The following is a 23,015-nucleotide window of genomic DNA, read 5'->3' on the forward strand; positions in this document are numbered from 1 at the left end:
CTGACTTCTTCAATTTTAATTTATGTTTAAAATAAGGCTGTAGAGCATTTTGGGATACAGTTTGTATGAAAGGTGCTAAACCAAATGAAATTGTATTACATTTTATTGTGCATTAGTTGAAAAGCTAAAGTACTAGCTGTAAAGCAGAGAACTGGGGTATCTAAGAGAGGGATTGCCTTAGTTGAGGGAGTCCTAGGTTGGTAACGGATGGCTTTGATTGTATCTTTGTATGAGGTTGCTGAAGAGAGAAGGGGAGAGGGGATCCTTTTAGGAATGGAGAGGGGGAGGAAGCATTGATAGACCATGGAATTTGTGCATCTGATGGATGACTTCTGCAGGAACCAAACCAGTACTATTTGGGAGGTCACAGCAGTGTCTGGGAGTTTAATTGACACTAATATACATGCTAACTTGCTCTCGTTCTTGGAGCCTACTTGTGTTGGTTCTTCTCTTAGCCTCCTCAAGAACAAAATGGTTTCTGTGTATTAGTTTGTAGAGGCTAATAAACTTTTCACATGGTGAAAATGTTCTCATTGCTGATAATTTATTGAATCTATTGAATCAGAATGCCATCTTTGTTCTGCTGAATAGTTTTCTCCTGATGGACAAAATAAATAACATAATCATTAAACTTATTCCTTATTTTTTCATTAAAGTCTGTTTCAACTCTGAAAGGGAATTATGAAAAAATGGCAGCTATTTGGTCAATGGATCTGTTCTTTTTGCATATTTTGAGTGTTAGCTGATCACTTTGGTGACAAATACACTTTGTTTGTTCTTCTTAGAAGTGCAAAAATGACATTATTAAGAGTTAATGGTGAATTCTATTCCATAACATGCATCAACAGAACGTTTGTTAGGTTCCAATCAGTTCCTACTTATGCAAGCTCTTTGAAGTTAGTGGATTTACACAGGTGTCCCTGAGGGCATAATTGAAAGACACTGTATAAGTATGACAGAAGATCTGTTTTGGTGCACAGAAACTTCAGTACTGATGGTGCACAAGGTGAAAAGATCCTAGCTTGATTCTCCTGGGCTTTGACTGGTTTGCATTGCTGGTGTTTAGGAGGAAAATGGTTTTAGTTGTAAACTGAATACATTTGATTAAAAAAAAATGGATATGCAATTAACATGGATCAAACAATCCCATTTTTATACAGCCAATTTTCAGAATAAGCCTGTACTTTATCATTTATAGGTCTTCTTTTCTCTTTCTATGTTTAACTTAAAATACTTATGCATAAATGTTAAGATTTTTAATTTAAATTTGATTTTTTAGGGGACACTCCATTTTATGCAGACTCATTAGTAGGAACATACAGTAAAATCATGGATCACAAGAATTCATTAAATTTCCCAGATGATGTGGAAATCTCTAAACACGCAAAGAACCTCATCTGTGACTTTTTAACTGACAGGTATATGTGGACTATATTTGTACATTTTCTCTCTTAGCGGATGCAAACACACGGTATCCTCAAAAAATGGATTCCTTCTCCTTAATTGTGCTATCTAAATCATCCTCATTTTGTGAGAAATTAACCTTATCTCCTGCTTTTTAATGGCTGGCTGTTTTGCAAGTTTTGTGTTATGTTTAACTAAAACTATTTTGTTTATGAGTACTTCTGGCAATAACTACATTGTTCATACTCCTCTTAAGAATTCAAAATTGCCCCAAACAAAATCCTTGTGCTATGCTAAAAAAGGTCCAAAATACAGTAGTAATGTTTGAAATAACACTGTGAGTTCCTTGAGGCAGCAACCTCATTTGCATTTATTAAGCATTGAGCATGCTGTCAAAGCTCAGTAAATAATAATGAAAACAAATATGTTATCAAAAATAGAGATTTTTCTGCAGTGAGTTATTCCAGTTTTCTTAGAAGATATTCGTATGCTTTTTTTAAACCCATTTTTGAGGTATGAATTGACAAGTGCAGCTAATTCCCCAGCAAGGGGAATGATTCTGGATGTAAACTGCTAGATGAAATCTCCTCTTCTGTAGTGGAGCTTCCAGCTGTTATTAAACTAGTGTAGCTTGCTCCTGCCCCAGCTGCCTTCACTTCTCTCTCCCCCGCCTTCGCACATATGCTTTGCTCTGCTGATTCTCCAGTTCCATACCATAGGACAATCTAGGAGGTGCTATAACAGGCACAAGAGCTACACAGTGCAGAATTGGAGGAATAACTAACTCCCTGGTGCCCTCATGCTCCCTAAAGATGAACAGAGTTTGGCCACAGTGGAGCATCTAGCCCAGTAACTTTGACTATGTAGAATGATTGATTAAAAAAAAAAAAAAAAAAGATAAAAACTCAAATAAATAAATATATATCTGGTGGTATGTACTAGTTTTGTATTTCAAAGAGCGGTTGTGTGGTCTGAGCAAGATTGCATGCAGCTAAAGAAATACCATTCATGAAAGAGCTGCTTTAGTAGGGATTTTTCTTGTTCAAGACCTAGAATGGCTGAAGGATGGATAGGAGATATATAAGAAGAGTTTAATAATATAAAAGTATCCAGGAGTACTTTCCCCACATGTAACGTCTTCCTGCTTATAGTAAATATGGGATATATTTAAAATAGATGCCCTCTTTCTGCATACATAATCACTACTGAAGCAATTAAAGTAATAAGAAGGAATGAGCACCTCTCAGGTGACTTATTTGTTCAAGTCCGTAAGTTGTTTTTATATTCTTAGAGCTATCTTAAAAGATAGTCTTACATAAAGAATAAATTTGTTGTCACTTCTAAAACTTGCCATATGGTCATTTCATTTTAAATGTAAGCAAAAGACAAGTAAGGGTTATTTTTTAAGGGAGGAGGATGGAATTTTTGAAATATTTATTTCATTGGGGTTTGAATAACTGTTCTGTGTACCAAGCCAGACCTCCCTTCATTTGCGTCCTAAGGTTTGTCATGTGGTTTGGCAGACTTTCTAAGTTTGCAGTTAATTTTTTTTTTATTTAAAACTTGTGCCTGTGTGCTCCCTTTCTATACAAAATCTAGATGGAAAAATGTTTTACTCCACACGTGGCAGATTCAGAATTCTAGCCATTTTAGTACTTGCAGAGAGAGTGCTTGCTAAGAAACTGGGAGCATTTTTATATGAGAAATGACAGATCAGTTGATTTTAATCAAAGTTAGCCAGAATTACACTGACTGCCCATATCTCTTTGAACCTTAATTTTGTTTAAAATCTCTATGCCACTTAAGTGCAAGTCACAAGTTGCTTAACAGAAATGAAATGCTGATTTTCCTAATCTGAAATTCGGTTAATTGCTATGTTTAGGGAGGTGCGACTTGGGAGAAATGGGGTAGAAGAAATTAAACAGCACCCTTTCTTTAAGAGCGATCAATGGAACTGGGATAACATTCGAGAGAGTAAGTAAACTGTAGCTTATATTTTTAACATGTTCAGTATTTGCATAAACACATACTGTTGATTAGCAGTGTGGAATTAAAAATGTAAAACACTTAAAATATTTACTTACTGTACAAAACTGTTACATGAAATACATTTTTGTGTCTCAAAGGGTTTCACATAACCTATTTTTTCTTACTATCATTCTTCTTTATAGTAAAAGCTATATCCATATGGGTTCATAAATACCTCTTTTTCTCTGTTTGCCATGCTGTAGATACATAGAGAGAGCATTTGTTTGAACAATAGAGTTTGATGATCTTTTATTTTTTAACAAATGACTACATAGTCAGTTGTACTTTCCTAATTTGCTTACCTCCTGAAGTTGTATGAGTTTGTATGAGTACAGTCTAATCTTACCACTTTGTATAGTTTAAGGTAATAGAACTTGATTGCCCCAAGCAAAATTTTAGCTCTTTTTGTTTACCAACTTGATCAAAACTTCTGCAATCAGACACATTTATTTAAGATTCTTTTTAGATTGGAATTAAATATCTCACCTACATTTGGATGCTTTAGAAAATGTATGTTTTGTGCAGTAAAAACTGCCTGCCTCAGCAAACTGATTTTTTAGGATTTTCTTTATATTGCATGGCAACAGACCATTTCAAAATATTTACTTTGTCAGATGTGGGTGTGGAAAGAAAATGATTTTATTAATCTAGTGATATTAATGGATCTACTATGTGGTAAATAATACAAATTAAATGATGAAACTACTGTATGCCATGTTTACCTTTCATTACATAGTGTGTTAATATATCCATAACAGGATATATCCATAACAGAATTTTAACATTAAGCTGACCGTCTTTTCCTTTGTAGCTGCTGCTCCTGTCGTACCTGAGCTTAGCAGTGACATAGACAGCAGTAATTTTGATGACATTGAGGATGACAAAGGAGATGTTGAAACCTTTCCAGTCCCGAAAGCCTTTGTGGGAAACCAGCTGCCTTTTATAGGATTTACCTACTATCGAGAGAATCTGTATGTGACATATTTTAATATGCATCTTTTCAAATACAGTTGAAAATTATTACATCCCTCTCTTTTTGCTTTAAATTCTACATGTAATTTTACACTGAAATATAGTTCTGTCCCTTGTTGAATATGTGAAATGTGGAGTTTAAACTGGATTTATCAAAATATGCCAGTTTTTGGATGTTTCTAATTTTTATTCTTCTAGGATTAAACACTGCTGCATATGATGTAGTAATTTATAAAATTGCTGTTGTGTTCTAACATGTATACTGGCTATGATTTTTGGATTAGCTAGTTTTAGAAAAAAGTGTACAACTAGAGCATACGTTGTGTTAGGACTGTTTCTTTTCTTTACTATTTATGTTAAATTTGCGTTATTAGTCGTTTATTGTATCTAAATAATCACAGAACTATTGTAAGTATTTGTTTAAACATTATAAACTTCTGTTGAACTGAAAAAGTCTGGACATTCACTTTGGCCAAGAGAATATTCAAATGAAAACTCATACTGAATAAAAATGGCTTCGTTATAAGAATAGCCTAGCCAGAGATTAAGACTTGAGAGAATTGATTAAAATGAGTTGATTGGCATGGTTGCTAGAGTTGTTGAAAACTTGAATAAGAGTTGTTTTTTTCTGACAGGTTGCTAAGTGACTCTCCTCACTCTTGTAGAGAAAATGAATCCATGCAATCCAGGAAGAATGAGGTAAGTACTTTTTTTATATATATATAAACATTAATGTATGTTTAAATTATTTTGCTATGTCTGTTAAAAGACTTGCAAGGTGGATTTAAACAGTATTCACTTATGAATAGTTAGCTTGAGTTGCTTAACGTTTAGAATACTTTTGTATAATTACTGAGAGAGATTGCATCTGTAAACATGAAGATGCCAAACTGCTATGTGAAATTGTGCAGTTTAAATTTTAGATGAAAGGATTGTGTTTATATGGCAATAGTCTCATTTAGAAATAAAAAAATATTTGTATAAATTACTGCAATGGTTGAAAATGTATTTCCTGTAGTAGAGAATATTCTAATAAAACAAATATTTGTAAACTCTTTAATGTTTTGTAATTAAAACATGATTAGAATCCAGGATCCAGAATACTACAAAGTATTAAAATATTAAAGTCTGGAATTTTATTAAGCATGGTGAAACCATTTTTAAAAAATAGATTTGTAGGAAATGATTTTGTTCTTTGCCTTTTTAATGCTCACTATTTAAAGATGTTTTCTTCTTTTTACAGGACAGCAAAGAGGTAAGTTATTATTTTGAACCATGAAAGAAATTAAGATAGCTAAATTATTTTTGTCAGCATGAAATAATAGCTTCAAGGTTTAATCTAGTAAACTGTTAACATTAGATTAATCTGTTTATGAATAAAAGAACTTGTAAATTACTTTTAAGAAGAGAGTCAACAGATAGTTATAAGTGAAATGGGGTTAGTATTAATTTGGATTTATACTATAGTTACCTTTAATTCCTATTTGGTAGCAAGAATTTATTTTGCAAATAAATATGTAAGGCTCTATTTACCACAAAAGATTTTGCTCCAGGGAACATTGTAGATTTTGGCTCCACATCTGAGTGATTCATCGCAAATTTGTCCAGGGCATGAAAAGTAAATTTTCACACAGTATTGGTGAAGGAACGGTTCTAAGCATAAAACTGACCCTCAGTAGGAGTGGAGTGTTTGAAGCAGGAAGGTTTATTCAATATTTGTGGATTGCCAACTGAATTCATGCACTAAAATGTCAGAAAGTCGGGTAGGATTTTTGTGTATATCAAAATAAATATATTAACTCCTCTTGAGTTTAGTTCTTTCTTAGTAAATCAAGGGGATTATATCAGTAATTTAAAATTGTCAGGGTTTGCTAATTTTTAAACTATTAAAAACCGCTGTGGAAAAAGTTCATACCACATATGGGCAAACTTAAAATTAAATACTTATTTTACCTAACTCAGTTTTACTGGTGTGTGCTTCTGTACTTCCTTTCCATCATTGCTGTGCAGATTACCATTTTGTGTTCTGTTTTAAAAGGAAGCTATTGCCATTTAAAATTGCATGCAGTATCTGCTGAATTCTTCCAGTGGTTTTACAGCCAAGCATATGTGATATAGTCCCTTCAATTGTATATGCAGCAGCAAATATTATATTTTCTATATTTCTGATTTGTAAAATAAAAAGAATTGGTAACTTACTATTTTAGTGTTGCCAACTCTTGTCATTTTTATAACGAATCTCACAATATTTCATGTTTTTTGTAAAGCCTCAGTTCGTATAGTTATGTAATTGTGACAGTTTCAAATGTTGTTGTTTTAAAAAAAAAGTGTCTACCCTTCATGGTTACGGAAGAAAGTTTAAAAACATGAGTCCTATAGGCTCAGAAGCCCAGAATGCAAATAAAAACTACCAAATTTATTATTTTTAAGCCAGCTTCATGAATTTTTTTATATTTACTTGTGGTTTTAGAATGCTGGGAACTGCCAATACTGAGTTTTCCAAAATGTAATGGGGACAAGTTAGGTTCTGTGCAAACGTTAGACTAAGAAATTCTCACCTTCCTCCACGATGTGTACTACCTAAGCAAGCTCAGTAACATTCTTCAAAATATCACCTATTTTGGTCTTCTGTCTGATATAGTTTTTTTGGAGCAACTAATCCAAAGAATCTGCTCTAGAAGATTGGGGTTAGAGAGACTAAAAGAGAGGGCCAGAAACAACGTTCTATTCCTGTGGAGCTTTTGTGGCTTACCATCTGCACTACATAATACAGAGATGGTTAGATTTATTTTAATATTGTATGCAACAAGTTTTGTTTCTATGGATATCTTCATGAAGAATCTTCATCAGCTTTAATATTTTGCAGTGATGATAATAATCCAGTGGTGGTGACTGGTTGAGAAATAATTTTCTGTTCCCATCAAACTAAAAGATTATATTGATTTTTTCATTGCTCATCTGTCTTGGTTATTTAACTGAACTACACTCATTTTTATGTGGCAGTATTTTATATGTGGGCCATACTTTTTCTGACAGTTTGCACAGTTTCAGGAAAAACTGAGCAAGTTAGAAGAACAACTCAGTAATGAAATACAAGCCAAAGATGAACTAGAACAGAAGTGCAGGTAAGCTTTTTTTTGTAATGGTTTATATTTGGTATATTTATGACAAGCTTTTTTTAATTTTCCATTTTGAAAACTTAAAATACAATTAAAAGCTTTTTTCAGCGACCCCCAACACCACTAAGCAGATGCCATTTTAAATATCTAGTTTGTTAGCCCCATATGATTACCACTATCTTTAGAAGATAACAGTGGCCATACTGGGTCAGACCAATGGTCCATGTAGCCCAGTACCCTGTCTTCCGACAATGGCAGTGCCAGATGCTTCAGAGGGAAAGAACAGAACAGGGCAATTATTGAGTGATTCATCCTATGTGGTCCAGTCCCAGCTTCTGGCAGTCAGAGGTTTAGAGATACCCGGAGCATGGAGTTACATCCCTTATCATCTTTTTGTTTTGTCTTTAGAGAAGACCTCCTCTACTGGACAAATGATTTTTTTCTCAGTGCTTGTGTGGTTGCTTAAAAGCAGGATTCACTATAAAAGAGTCACAAGACACATCCACGTTATTCTGTTTTTTATTATAACTGATGTTTGCTTTTGTTCTAATATTTGTTTTCATATTCCTCAGATCTATTAATGTTCGTTTAGAGAAGACAGTGAAAGAACTAGATGAAGAGGTAAATCAGTTTATTTTCTATTGCATGTACAGCTTAAGTGTTCTTATGTGTATTTTAGGTATGTTTTCTTTTCTCAGGATACACCAACTTTTAAGTAACAATGGAACTATGGCACAACAACTTCATTTCGTGTTCTAACAGTATACCCTAGCATAAATGTGCTGCCACTATTGCAGTATGTTGGCAAAAGGAGGGTAGAGTGACTCCTACACTACTTGATTGATTCCAGAAACATGTTTTCTGTGTCCTGTACCTTTATTGATAATTTGTAGAGAACGTTTAAAGCATTTAAATAAAATTCTGGTGTCTTGAATTCCAGTTAAAGATGCAGGATGATACTGTTGAAGGCTGAAATACTCCCTCTATAGAACAGATAACAGGTAGTGGCAGTTCAAGCATCACTCTACTGTCCCATCCTAGTGCCTCCCTGCTGTTCACGGACCACTTGTGGAGGGGATGAATATAGCTTAGTTGTCATGCCCAATTAATCATTGGTTTTGTTGCTGAGTTTGTCAATGTTGCTGATGCTGCTGGTTCATTGCATACTTGTTCACCAGAAACTAGACAGAAGCCCCCACATTCATTTAACATAGACCATCAACAGCCTTCATATGATAATAGCTTTTGGGCACTGTCAGCCCAGAGTGGATCTGAACTGGCCTTACACCCATTACTGATCTCCTGACTACCCAGATTCCTTAGAAATAGCATTTGATGACTGTACAGTTATTTGCCAATAGTGTATTGTTCTGCAGTTATATATGAACACAGCTGTTAAGTGTTATGGAGTGTATATACAGCAAGCATATGGAATACATTTTTGTGTATTTGTAAGTTAATTGGAGTCCATGAGCTGTCCTTTCTAACTTTAAAGTAATACCATGTTTTTGTATATTTTCTTTTAACTTAACTATACTTATCTCCAGGTAACATCAAGGAAGAATGTAGAATCTGCATTAAGACAATTAGAAAGAGAGAAGGCTCTTCTTCAGCACAAGAATGCAGAATACCAGCGGAAAGCAGAACATGAAGCAGATAAAAAACGCAATTTGGAAAATGATGGTATGTGGAACAGAACCTTAAACATGGTATATGGGAATTTTAACATCAGATAATGGAAATGTTGTCTTGTTGATAGGATCTGTTTAAAGATTGTGAATCAGTGTGTGATCGACGTCACTTATGATTATTTTATTATAGTTAACAGTTTGAAAGACCAGCTTGAAGATTTGAAAAGGAGAAATCAGAACTCTCAAATATCAAATGAGAAAATCAATCAGCTACAAAGACAGGCAAGTTGTATTTGTGTGTGTGTGTGTGTGTGTGTGTGTGTGTGGAGAGAGAGAGAGAATTTAAAGTCATTGTTGTAATGGGCAATTGAAGTTCAGGGTTCCTACTTGGCTAATGAAAAGTGCAAGTAGTTACAGAAGTTGCTTTTTAACATGAAATGTTGGTTTATTAATGTAATGTTAGAAAATATTCCCATATTTTCCTTTTCCTTCGATCTATAAATTGTTGATTATTTGTAATGGAAATAGCGATTTTACATTTTAATTGTCTAAATGTGCATTTATTAATCAATAGCTGGATGAAACCAATGCTTTACTACGCACAGAGTCTGATACTGCAGCCAGGTTAAGGAAGAACCAGACTGAAAGTACAAAGCAAATCCAGCAGTTGGAAGCTAATAATCGAGAATTGCAAGATAAAAACTGTATGCTGGAGAATGCTAAACTCAAACTTGAGAAGGACTTCATCAATCTTCAGTCAGCCCTGGAATCTGAAAGAAGAGACCGAAGTCATGGATCAGAGATTATCAGCGATCTACAAGGTATTACAGCAAATGTGTCCACACTGATTCAAGTTTCAGAAATACAACAAAGTATAGTGTAATTATTTGATCGGGGAATTGTAATTAATTTTAATAAATTGTCCAAGTCATTTATATCTTTCCTTAATAGAATTTTTTCAGTAGATGTAAAATGTTGTTAACACTTCTGAATCATCTAGAAGATAGACATTTTGAATAGTCACAGTTCATAAACTATTAAATGTGAATGCGTTTGTTCTTACTTTGGTAACTAACTTTGTTTTCTTTTTGTAGCTAACTTTTTTCTGACTGCTTGATGTTTTGGACATTTTTAGGTCGAATATCTAGTCTGGAAGAAGAAGTAAAAAATGGAAAGAGTGCATTAGCCAAAGCAGAAGCGGAGAAGAGACAAGTGCAAGAGAGGTTCACAGATTTGGAAAAGGTAAATGCACATGTTAAAGTAGAATGAATGCTTGGTTTGCGGTATAAAGGATAGAATATAAAATGATGGAATTAATGGAAACTAAACTTGAGTCAGATTGAAGCTCCATGGTAATTACATGAATTGGTAACTTTTTTTCTTAAATTTTCTCTCTAAAGAATTTCAGTGTATATAGGTAATAAATAAATGTGATAGAGGAATATATTACAGCAGTAGTTTTCGACCTTTTTTCATTTGCGGACTCTTCAAAAATGTCAAATGGAGATGCAGACCCTTTTGGAAATTTTAGACATAGTCTGCAGGCTACATGTTGAAAACAACTGTATTAGAGGAATTTATTCTTGGTGTAATACACAGATTGCTTAGAAAGCTCCCTGTGCACCATGTTGAAAGATTGCCCATAGCAGATTAGATGTTACAGGGATGCTGAATTGTGTAGGTTGTATTGTACAGAAGGTTATTTTAGTCATAAAAAATTGAAAATCCATTGAAAAATCAGAACTTGCTGAAACATAGTGCTTTTTACTTACTGTAGTATATAATGCAATTTGCACTATTGTTTGTTTGCTTTAACCTTTGCCACCTTTCCCAACCAACTTCCTTTTCTCTATTTATATGTTCTGTGTTTTTCTCATTTAGATTACAAAGGAACCATGCTATTTTTTTTCTCTGTAAAGAGCTATGTAAAGCTACAATGCTGTACAAATTCCTTTTATTATATTTAATTTTTAAAAAAATTGTTACTAATAGCATTTAATCAAATCTATGAAAACTTTTCTGTTGGTATTAAGTTTTATAAACCCTTGCTTTCACAAATCCTAAATTTTGAGCCATATTTAACTTGACATAATAGTCCCTTCTTAGGCCTCAATCCAACAATTTTCTACACACAGGAGTACCATTGCACCCATGCAGCTCCACATTGCCCCACACCAAATCAACTGCAGGACTGAAGTCTTAATTTGTAAGCTACTTGGACCAGTGATTATCATCGTCTTCTGTTAGTGTATTTCCTTCGAGTTGTGCTCCATAGTACTACTATTTATAACTATTTTTAGCCTTAGTTTGCAGTCACTAATAATTGTTTTGTCCACTAAGTCAATTTTTTCCCCCTGTAACTTCAACAGGGGAAGAGCAACATGGAAATAGACATGACATATAAACTCAAGGTTATGCAGCAGAACCTGGAACAAGAAGAAGCCGAACATAAAGCTACAAAAGCCCGATTAGCAGACAAGAATAAAATCTATGAATCTATTGAGGAAGCTAAGTCTGAAGCCATGAAAGGTACACATAGAATCTTAATTTTAAAATTATGTGAACTAGATAATATGTTTTATAATGCTAGTAGAAGTTGAAATGTATAAAATTTTACACTGCTGAATCATTATAGGAAGCTGATTCAAGAGTTTTGTATATAAATTAAAAATTCTAGAGTTGTTCAGATCACATAAAGAAATCACATTTGGCACGTTTTTTTGTCTGTTGACCACCTCAAAAGTGGCCAAGGTTTGAATGAGGATGCTGTTGGAATGATCCTCTCCTGCATGTTAGGGTTGGGTTACATTGGCGGAATGTTGTAAGGATTCTTGCACTGCCATATTGGTAGCTATTTTCGGGATAAATAAAAGGATTTTAGTCCAGGCAGTCACTCCAGCACGTCATCATGTGTATTAACCTCTTCAAATGGCTCTGCATATTCCCACTTAGGGGTATTGTACTGACTGGTGGTGCATAATGGTAGAACCTACACCAAGCAGGGCTCATTGAAGTACTTATGTGCCCTCTTCTATACCTCCCCTGAGTGTTTTGAACATTCTGAGGGCGAGGCCATATAAGGGGCTTCTATGCCCTATTACCACCTCAGTTCCTTTCAGCTGCTACACCAAATGGAAATGAACTACTCTGGTCCATTTGGGTACAGCAGCTTTTCTTCACTGAGAGTACCTTTGATAGTTTTGATGGTGGCGGTTGTTTTTAGTGTGTAATGTAATTTAAGTATAGTAATAAGTGTAGATGGTTTAGTATAGTTGGTAGGCTTGGTTCTGTGTTATGACAGAACCAAAGAAAAAGAAGCAGGGATTTAAGAGATGTGCTTTGTGCTCAGCTGTCTTCTCAGTGTTGGGCAACCACGTTAGGTGCCTGAAATCCTTTGGGGAAGGTCATTCTCCTTCTGCCAGACTTTCATTTGCCAGACTTTCATGCCCAGATGTGCAAAGAGTGGCAGAATAGACTGCAGGTAATTCTTAAGGAAGGTCTAGCTGCTTCAACCCTCCAGTTCCAGATGGTCATTAGATGCGAAGCCTAAGAGACTAGGTATGGCTCCTGTGGCTTTCTTCAGTAAAGTAAGCTGCCTAAAGGTTCCAGGGTGTCGGGATCTTCCTCAATTCTAACTCTGGATCCTTCTGTTAAAGCCATCAGAGCTTCAAAAGCATTGTTAGTGGAAAACGGCTGTCTGCTTTCTAGGGAACATAGACCTATGACCTTGGCTCCAGCTGTATTGGTTCCAAGAAAGAAGGTGAGGGAGAAGATGACCACTGTTAGCAGTGCCAGATCGTGTACAACAGACTTATTGGATCCGTCTGACTCTGAAATCCACATCTGTTCTGGGTTCAACTTCAAAGACCAGAGCAGCAGAGTTGTGGGAAGAGCAATCTTGCTTGGCTCAGGTCCAGAAGATTCTGTTGGAAAGTAGAAAACCTTTATTTCATTTTGCTTTCCAGCTTATATACCTTTTAATCACTTTTGCTTATAATAACCACGCATTGCTGATTGGCTATTATATAATTTTACCATCTTCACACGGGAACAGCTTACATATTATGGTAGGCTCACACAACTATCTTATACCTTGAATACTTTCTACTATCTAGTGGATACTCCGGAACTCGCCGCCAGTGAGGCGCCTGGGAGTGGCCACCTTCCAGCTCCTGCAGGCAGCTTCACTGCTGTATTTTAGTACAAATAATACACTCCCACATCTACCAGAGCATCTTACCTAGTCAAATGAAAGACCTACTTCACAGAGCTTACATATCTTAGCTTCTAGTCGCTTCACGTGCTGGATAGCTCGTCATGATGTGTCTCCGTCTAAATCACCTATCCAGATGATCTTGGACTATTTTCTTCTATCTAAAACAGGAAGGCTTGGCTTTCTCATCAGTTAAAGTGCACCTAGTGGCAATATTGGCCTTTCACCCTCCTTGTACAGGGAAGAACCATTTTTTCACATGAGATGATAGCTAGATTCCTCAGAGGCCTGGAAAGGCTCTTCCCACCACTACGGGACCCAATTTCCCAATGGGATCTGATCTTGTCCTCTCCTGGCTCACTGGGCCACCATTTGGGCCTTTGGCTTCCTGTTCCCTCACACATCTGTCCTGGAAGATCACATTCCTAGTAGCTATTATGTCAGCAAGGTGGGTCTCGGAGATTAAGGCCTTGACCTGAGAGCTCCCTTACACAATCTTTTACAGAGACAAGGTCCAACTACGACCTTACCCGGCTTTTCTGCCGAAGGTGATATCCCACTTCCATGTCAATCAAGAAATTTTTTCTACTGGTCTTCTTCCCAAAACCTCACAATTCCAGCAAGGAGAGACATCTACATACTCTCGATGTTAGAAGAGCTCTGGCTTTCTACATTGACAGGACCAGGCCCTTCCGTCGATCCATGCAACTCTTCATTGTGATTGCTGACTGAAAGAAAGGGCTACCAGTGTCATCCCTGTGAATCTCGACAAGGATCACAGCTTGCATATGAGCCTTTTACAAGTAGGCTGGAGCTGCACCCCCAGCATCCCTGACAGCCCACTTTACAAGGGCCCAGGTGTCTTCAGCGGCCTTCCTGGCATGTCCCAATACAGGACATCTGTAGAGCCTCTGCATGGTCTTCTGTACATACCTTCACATCCCGCAGCAGGCCTGGGATGATGCTAGCTTTGGTAGAGCAGTGTTACAAACGTCACACCTATGAACCCCTGCCCATCTCTGAGGATACTGCTGGTAAGTCACCTAATTGGGAATGGACATGAGCAAGCACTCGAAGAAGAAAGAACAGTTACTTACTTCATAACTGTTGTTCTTCAAGATGTATTGCTCATGTCCACTCCACAACCCGTCCTCCTTCCCCTCAGTTGGAGTTCCAGCAAGAAGGAACTGAGAGGTAGGGGGGGCCAGAGGCGCCCTATGTATGGAACATACTCAAGCCGCTGCACGGGGTGCTAGAGCTGGCCCTACAGATATCACTGGGGGAAAATTGCTGGCATGAGTGCATATGGCGCACACACATCTAATTGGGAATGGACATGAGCAACACATCTTGAAGAACAACAATTATGAGGTAAAGTAACCACTCTTTCTCCAGTTTCAGGTTCTATACCCTCTATTTTGGAGTATTTAATGTACTGAGGGGTTATGCAATGCCTCTTAAAACTTCACCTGGTGGCTATCGGCTTACCATATTTTGGTCAACGATAAATCGCTGTTTGTGCATGATACAGTTAAAAGATTATGAAGGGGTTATCTAACATGTATCCTCCTTTGAGTGGTCCATTCCCTTCTTTGGACATCAATTTGGTCTTATCTATGCTTATGAAACTTTTCTATGCTTATGAACCCTTGTTGGAGTGTTCCTTATTTTATTTATCTATTAAAAACAGTATTCATTATTACTATAGCATCGGCCAGAAGGGTGAGTGAACTGCATGCACTGATGGTCGATCCCCCATTTACAAATTTTCATAAGGAGAAAGTGGTTCTTAGACCTGATCCCAGGCTTTTACCTAAAATAGTGTCTGAATTTCATGTTAATCTGACAATTTACCAATATTTCCCCCAAAACTGCAGGTAATAAAGGGGAATATGTGTTACATGTTTTAGATGCTAGAAGGGTGCTTCAGGATTATTTAAACAGAACTAAGAGTTTTATGAAATCATCTAAGTTGGTTGTTTCTTATGCTAAGAATCACAGTGTGTCAGCTCAGACTATTTCTAGCTGGGTTAAACAATGCATCACTGAATGTTACAAATTTGCAGAAGTTTGTGTGCTTACTGTTCTATGGCCTTACTCTACTAGAGCTGTAGCAGCATTTTTTGCTTGTCCTAAACACCTTCCTATAGAAGAAATTTGCAAGGCTGTTTCTTGGAAGTCAGTACATACATTCACTAAATACTATACTCTAGATTTGGTTTTGAGAGCAGATGCCAAATTTGGCAGAGTGGTTCTTTGATTGTTATTTAATTGGGACTCTGTTTCCACCTTCTGAACTTTCAACACTGCTTGTCAAACTACGCATAAGTGGGAATTTGCAGATCCACTCAAAGAAGAAATGAAGGTTGCTGGAACCCGAAGCTCTTTGAGATGATTGTATATTCACACTTCCCATGCACCTTCCCCTCTTTTGCAGTCTCATTGCTGTTTCTCTGGGTTAGCAATGGAAGGAACTGAGGTAGCAGAGGGCACAGTAGCCCCCTTATATAGCCTTATGCTCCAACATTCAAAAATACTGAGAGGGGGAGGAGAAGGAAGGGGCACATGCGCTCAACGGGCACTGCTTGAAGAAAGTTCTGCTGTTAGGTGCCACCAGATGATGCAATACCCGTAAGTGGGAATATGCAGAGGCATCTCGAAGAACTCCAGTTACAAGTAAGTAACTTTCATGTATTTGGGGAAAAAATCATTGCTAGAGTCTTCTATGATGCTTCTTGAAAGTGATTTTATAGTTGTTCGTGATTTGCATTTGGCTACACACAGGGGGGACACTTCAAGGCATTGGTTGGGATTGCACTAATTTGTAGCTGCAGCTCTTATTCCATGCCCAGAGCAGGAAGGATGCTAGTTAGTAAGTACTGCCGTGAGAGATACGTGACCATGTTTTTGAACATTCATGTCTTTGCCAAAACTATAACTTACTTAAACAATTGTTTTTAATTGTGTTTAATGTTGCTGTGTGCACATTGAATTTTATTTCTATTCTCTATTACACACAAAAAACATGTTAAAAGAACATGATTAAGATTGCAAAATTAAGCACTCAAAAGTTAGGAAATGCTGGTGTAATCTTAATTCTACTCTCTCTGTACATATGCATTATGATTCAGTCTTTAACTACATGATCACATGCTACTTACCTTAATTTATCTTCACAACATCCCTTCTGAGTTGAGCGAGTGGTATTATCACCATTTAATAGAAGGGGATCTTAGCAGATAGATTAAGGTCAAAAGTGTCCAGGCATTCTAGGTGCTCAATTTGAGACAACTAGGACCTGATTTTTCAGAGCATTTGAGTGTTATACAGAACTTCGTATATTCTAGCACATTTCTCATTGACTTCAATTGTAGCTGTCAGTGCTTAGCATTTTTGTAAATCAGACACCAGAATATCAAGTTGGGCACCCAGAAAGTGATGAACCTGCAATTAGTGACGACATCTGAAAAGCTTGATTTCAGTGGTTTAAGGCCATGGGTTTTGCTGAAAGGTGAATTATTGTGCTGGAGGGAGGTTACTGGTAAAGTTCCTCAAGGTTCAACCTTCGGGCCAATTTTATCCAATATTTTTATTAATGACCATGGCACAAAAAGTAGGAGAGTATTAATGAAATGTGCTGATGAATCAAAATTAAGAGGCATCATCAATACAGACGGGGCTTGGAATATTATACAGGAAGATTTGGGTGACCTTGCAGACTAACCAAGGCGGGCTGGCACAAGAACAAATGCGTGTAAACTGGATATGAACAAATTAAGGCTGAAAAATTAGAAGAAGGTTTCTAACCATCAGAAGGGTGAGGTTCTGGAACAGTCTCCTAATAGGAGGTGCGGAGGCAAACAACTTAATAAGTTTTGAGAGAACTGGACAAATGTATGACAGGGTATCTTGTGATGGTATGAGGCTGACCTCAACAGCCCTGGGATTCACTTCTGGTTTACATCTTATATTACTAGAAGATCATGCTTCAGGATTTCAGCCAACCACCTGCAGGGGTCAGAAAGAGATTCCCCCCTTCCACCAGTGTACACTGTTTGTTTGTTTTTTAATCTTCTTTCTCTGAAGCATCAGGGACAGTGATGGTTGGATATGGGACATGGGGTAGGATGTCTCCAAGCTTGAAGGTGGCACTGAGCATTCTTGCTTCAAGTACTTGGCTGGCTGGTTCTTGCTCACATGCTCAGGGTCTAACTGATTGCCATACATGGGGTTGCGAAGGAATTCCCCCACCTGGTCAGATTGGCAGTGACCCTGGGATTTTTTTCACCTTCCTCTGCAGTGTGTGGGTATGGGTCACTTGCCAGGATTATCTGAGTATATTTCATTTAATCATGTCCCTGTTGTTTCAGGGGCCTGGGTGCACTGGCCTCTCCTATTCTCTGCCTGTGGCACATAATAGTATAGTCTCCTGTGGGCTGTAATACTTTAGTCTGGTTTTGGGTTTAGTGTGTGGGTGCTGGGTGCTATTGGTGGCCTGTGATATACAGGAGGTCAGGCTAGATGATCTGGTGGTCCCTTTTGACCTTAAACCCTTTGACTATGACTTGTTTAGCATCACATGAGAAATCTGTGGCATAGGCAGGGATTAAATCCAGGAGACCATCCTTTCTCTTTCTGCAATGGCCAGTCTCATTCACTATTCACCTTCCAACTTTTGCAATGCTATGGCAAGGGTCATACAGATAACAGCCTCTTTTATGACACAACCCTGATTTATCCCCAGAGCAGGTCCTCCCTGAATAAGGCAGGTATCCTGTGGAAAAATAGCCTGCAATCGTAATTACAGTATTAAAATGCATGCATGAAAGAGGTCAAATTAAGGTTGCCTGTGCACAGGCAACCTTAATTCTGGCATTTCCTAACTTCTGAGTGCTTGACTTTGCAACATTAATGTTCATTTAACATATTCTTTGTGTGTAATTTCCTAGCTTATTGAAAAACAGAAATACCATTATGTGCATCATGTTGACACACCCCTCTGCTGCTCTCTATGTGGGCCAGCACTAGAAGGAGAACATGTTCTTTACTAGTTGGTCTCACAGGAATTTGCTAACAGTAGAGGAATTATAAGATTCAAATAATCATGGGTTCCAGTCCAGGTTCTGGAAGATAACATACACAAATTCTTCTGTCTGTTCCCTCAGCTTGACCCCTTCTGCCCCATTCTCTCCATCCTGTTCCAATCTGTATCCCTCAGGCTTCTCATCCCAGTCCCTTTGTATAGCCAGTCCTAGTCTTCCCCTCTGGGCTCATTATCTTAGTCCCAGTCCTCACCCACTCCCCATACCCAACTCCAGTCTCATTGTACAACCAGCCACAATCTCTCCCCTCCCTTGTCTCAGTTTGTCTCTTCCATCTTTCCCCTCGTCTTCCAGCTGGTTCTCAGTCCTAGCTCCCATTCCTGGGCTCCTCATGGAATCTGTCTCTTCCCCCTCCCCCCCCATCTCCTTGTCTCATTCTCCCCACCCTTTGTGGTTTCTTATTTCATCCTCTTTGTCTAGTCACTTCAGTGCTCCCCCACATTCCAGCTCCTTTGTCAGATCTTTCTCCTCTATCCCTTCACCTGTTCTCCCCACATTAGATTCTAGTTCTGGTTTAAACTGTACCCCCACTTGTCCACATCTGATCTTAGTGTTCCCTCTCTCTGGCTCCTAGTGCCAATTTCCCTACCCCATCAACTCTTAGTCCCAGTCTTCTTGCCCAATTAATCCCAATTTTTCCTTCCTCCCAATCTCACTGGACTCCATATCCCAAACTACTCATTACCCTCCCCCCAATCTGGTTTCTGTCTCATTTGCATACAAATTGATTGTTTCTCTCCTCCATGCTGTCTAGATAACTGAATGCTCAGGAGAGACAGACTCCCTGATCTCTGTTCTAGTGCCCAGTCCCACACTGGCCCAGAATAGCTGGGAACAGCCGTTCCAGGAAAAGTCTGACTTCTCCCCTGTAGTCCTGGGCTAGAGCACGCGCAGTCTGGTCTACATTAGGAGCTGTGAGATGCTCAAGCATACTAACTCAAGATGGACTCTTTGGAGATTTTAGCTGCTAAAATTGAACAAGTCTCTACTGAGCATATATGAGCTGTGATTTTTTCAAAGGGCTTATTAATTGGCCAAATTTGGGTGGATTTTCACAGCATAGCATTTTCATAGCATAGGATGGCAAAAGTTCAAGTTGTTCAGCAAGCTGTTGCACCAGCTGAACCACCTGTTATTAATGAATCATCATTGTGCTTATTGCCCAGGTTGAAAAAAATTCTAGTGAGCTTTTTTTTTGGAGCAGTGACCTGAAATTGCAGGGGCATGGCCTGTGGCCCAGACTTGAAGAAGAGCTCTTATAAGGACAAAAGCTTATTTCTCACCAACGGAAATTGGTCTTGTAAATGATATTATGTCACCCACATTGTGTGTCTCCTAATTTTATTGTCCGTTTCATTGATACCATCTAGTACCATTCATCCCATAGGAGTTTAAAGTATATTAAACTGTAGGCACCCAAGTTTAAAATGTTGGCTACAGTTAGCCACTTAAATAAGTGTCCTTATTTTCAGAAGGGCTGAGCACCCACCACTTTCCCTGATTTCACATCTTAATTCTCTTATTTCACAGAAATGGAAAAGAAGCTATTGGAGGAGAGATCTTCAAAGCAAAAAGTAGAAAACTGTTTATTAGAAGTTGAAAAGCAGTGTTCTATATTGGACTGTGATCTCAAACAAGCGCAACAGAAAATAAATGAGCTGCTTAAGCAAAAGGATAAACTAAATGAAGATGTAAGTAGTAATTATATAAATAGTCTGAATTGGAACCTTTTGAATATTGTAAAATTTGTTCTAGTTTTAAAAGTATTAAAGTTTCCTGATTATGGGCAATATCTGTAAATCTTTATAAATGAAAATAATAGTAAGTATATCTTCACACTCCCTTCTGTTGGTTCCAGGAAGGCTTCCTTACAGTGTAAAGTTTCATTTTCTGAATTTTTCAACACTGTGACAAACTTAGAAAAGTTTGTCATGTGGAATGTAAAATTCTGTAATATTAGGGTGAAAAACTTGCTAGCTTATTCTACTTAGAGGTAATTTTTGTATAGTAGTATCTTTCTATCCAAAAAAGACATATTCATGCTTTACAATAGTTCATCATTAATACAATAAAAACAACAGAATCAGTGCAAATGTAAATATTATTTTAAGAGTTCCTTACCGTATGTGTCTGTAAAATTTCTCTGAGATACAAAAAGGAATTAATTTGTTTAACAGGTTAAAAACTTGACATTAAAAATAGAACAGGAAACACAAAAGCGCTGCCTCACGCAGAATGACCTGAAGATGCAAACACAACAAGTCAACACATTGAAAATGTCAGAGAAACAGCTAAAACAAGAGAATAACCATCTCCTGGAAATCAAACTGAGCTTGGAAAAGCAAAATAATGAACTCCGCAAGTAAGTAGAGCTGCATCCCAGATTTGAGAGCCATGTATATTTAAAATCCTGGCTACATAAAATCAATCCTGTCATAGACACTCCTGCAGTATAGAACTTGATTGTTATTGGCTATTGTTTAAGTTGTAGTAGTACCTAATGGCCCTGACCGAGATTGAGGCCTTATTGTAATAGGCTCTGTAGAAACACACACTAATTAGGCCTGGTCTACACTGGCTTAATTCGAATCAATTACTCTCGCGTCTACATTTGCGCATTGTTAATTCGAATTAAGGAGCCTTTAAAATCAAATTAATAAAACCACCTCTGCAAGTGATGCCTGAAGCGCATCAGTTAATTTGCATTAGTGTGAGTGTGGACGCAATGGGACTTAATTCGAATTAATTGGCCTCCAGACTGTATCCCATAATGTCCCATTTCAGTATCTTCCCCCAAAGCAGCCCCGGGGAGATTTAAATCTTCATTTCCTGTGGTGAATGGGTTTAAAATCCAAGCTGCAATCACCCCCCCCACACACACACACACACAACAAGCCCTTTGCAGTTTGTCTCTTTAAGGATTTGAAAGATTTCACCACCCCCCTCCCCGCATGGTGAATGCGTTTTAGCTGCCCAGCAAGCCCTTTGCAGTTTGTCCCTTTAAGATATGTCCCTTTGAAAGTTTAGCCCTTTAAAGTTTGTCCCTTTGAAAGATTTCACCACCCACCCCCCTCCTGCGTGGTGAATGCGTTTTAAATGCCAGCAGTGAAAGAAAATTCTTTGCTACATTGTTTCAGTGGCCAATCATGGAAATTGATACTTTCTTAAGAGTTTAATCACAGTGCTACATGTGGATACATTATATCATGCTTTCCATCAGTGAAATGGAAACATTTGTATCACTGTATTAATATACTAACTGACTCCATTGTTATTTATCTTACGTTCTACAGAAACCTGTAGAATCAAAAAAGGCAAGCAATATACAGGGGGTGGTAGGGGGAGCATAAAAGGCAAACAGCATACAGGTGGGGGGGTTCGTTTGGTGAAGGGAAAAATCAAAGGCAAGCGATATACAGGGGGTGGTGGGGGGAGCGTAAAAGGCAAACAGCATACAGTTCTAAAGTAATCCGGGATAAACTGCGATGTATTTGTCACAGTCAAAATGAGAGCATAGTTCAGCTGGCTCCATGTGCCTGCAGCAATGGCGATTGTGGGAGTAAAAAAACAGCATGAAAATCCTTTTCCTGTTTGTTTGGGGGAGGGGGAAGAGGGTGGGGGAAGCAGCGCTGCATCCTGGGATGATGACGCTCGTCACAACAGCCTCTATGGTTAGTTGCACTGTGGGATAACTTCCCACATTGCACTGCTTTCTAATTCAAATTAAGACTGGCCAGTGTGGACGCAAGAAACCAGCACAAACACTGTAGTGTGGACAGTCTGCAGCGCTTTCTATAAATCGCTTTCTGTAATTCGAATTAAGCTAATTCGAATTAGTGCTGCAGTGTAGACATAGCCTTAGAGATGGTTGTTGCCCTGAAGAGTTTACAAAAAAGAAGAAAAAAATTCCTAACCATATGAAATACACCTGTAGAATCATAGAGTTGGAAGGGACCTCAGGAGGTCATCTAGTTCAACCCCCTGCTCAAAGCAGGACTAACCTCAGTTAAATAATCCCAGCAAGGGTTTTGTCAAGCCGCATCTTAAAAACCTCTAAAGATGGAGATTCCACCACCTCCCTAGGAAATCCATTCCAGTGTTTCACCACCCTCATAGTGAAAAACTTTTTCCTAATGTCCAACCTAGGACCCCCCTCCTCCCCCCGCAACTTGAGACCGTTGTTCCTTGTTCTGTCATCTTCCACCACTGAGAACAGCCTAGTTCCATCCTCCCTGGAACTCCCTTTCAGGTAGTTAAAGGCTGCTATCAAATCCCCCCTCATTCTTCTCTTCTGCAGGCTAAACAAGCCTAGTTCCCTCAGCCTCTCCTCATAAGTCTTGTGCTCCAGCCCCCTAATCATTTTTGTTGCCCTCCGCTGGACTCTCTCCAACTTGTCCACATCCTTTTTGTAGTGGGTGGCCCAAAACTGGACACAATACTCCAAATGCGGCCTCACCAATGCCGAATAGAGGGGAATAAGCACTTCCCGTGATCTGCTGGCAATGCTCCTACTAATGCAGCCCAATATGCTATTAGCCTTCTTTGC

The 23,015-nt window shown here is 38.0% G+C and overlaps 1 protein-coding gene across 2 annotated transcripts in view; it reads left to right on the top strand.

Annotated features, from left to right (window-relative positions):
- ROCK2 (Rho associated coiled-coil containing protein kinase 2) overlaps positions 1-23,015 on the top strand; it is a 163,585-nt gene that overhangs the window by 101,195 nt on the left and 39,375 nt on the right. For both annotated transcript variants that reach the window (XM_067544762.1, XM_067544763.1), the window contains exons 7-20: positions 1,280-1,418; positions 3,287-3,378; positions 4,244-4,403; positions 5,040-5,103; positions 5,648-5,659; positions 7,441-7,529; positions 8,096-8,144; positions 9,071-9,206; positions 9,345-9,436; positions 9,729-9,975; positions 10,290-10,396; positions 11,524-11,683; positions 20,000-20,160; positions 20,647-20,831. In XM_067544762.1, the coding sequence (XP_067400863.1) occupies positions 1,280-1,418; positions 3,287-3,378; positions 4,244-4,403; positions 5,040-5,103; positions 5,648-5,659; positions 7,441-7,529; positions 8,096-8,144; positions 9,071-9,206; positions 9,345-9,436; positions 9,729-9,975; positions 10,290-10,396; positions 11,524-11,683; positions 20,000-20,160; positions 20,647-20,831 (1,693 nt within the window). The remainder of the gene's footprint in view (positions 1-1,279; positions 1,419-3,286; positions 3,379-4,243; positions 4,404-5,039; positions 5,104-5,647; positions 5,660-7,440; positions 7,530-8,095; positions 8,145-9,070; positions 9,207-9,344; positions 9,437-9,728; positions 9,976-10,289; positions 10,397-11,523; positions 11,684-19,999; positions 20,161-20,646; positions 20,832-23,015) is intronic.

This window comes from Emydura macquarii, unplaced genomic scaffold (genome assembly GCF_026122565.2).
Source record: "Emydura macquarii macquarii isolate MOO-44397 ecotype Brisbane River unplaced genomic scaffold, CSIRO-AGI_Emac_v2 contig_1027, whole genome shotgun sequence".
NCBI classification, from domain to species: domain Eukaryota; kingdom Metazoa; phylum Chordata; order Testudines; family Chelidae; genus Emydura; species Emydura macquarii.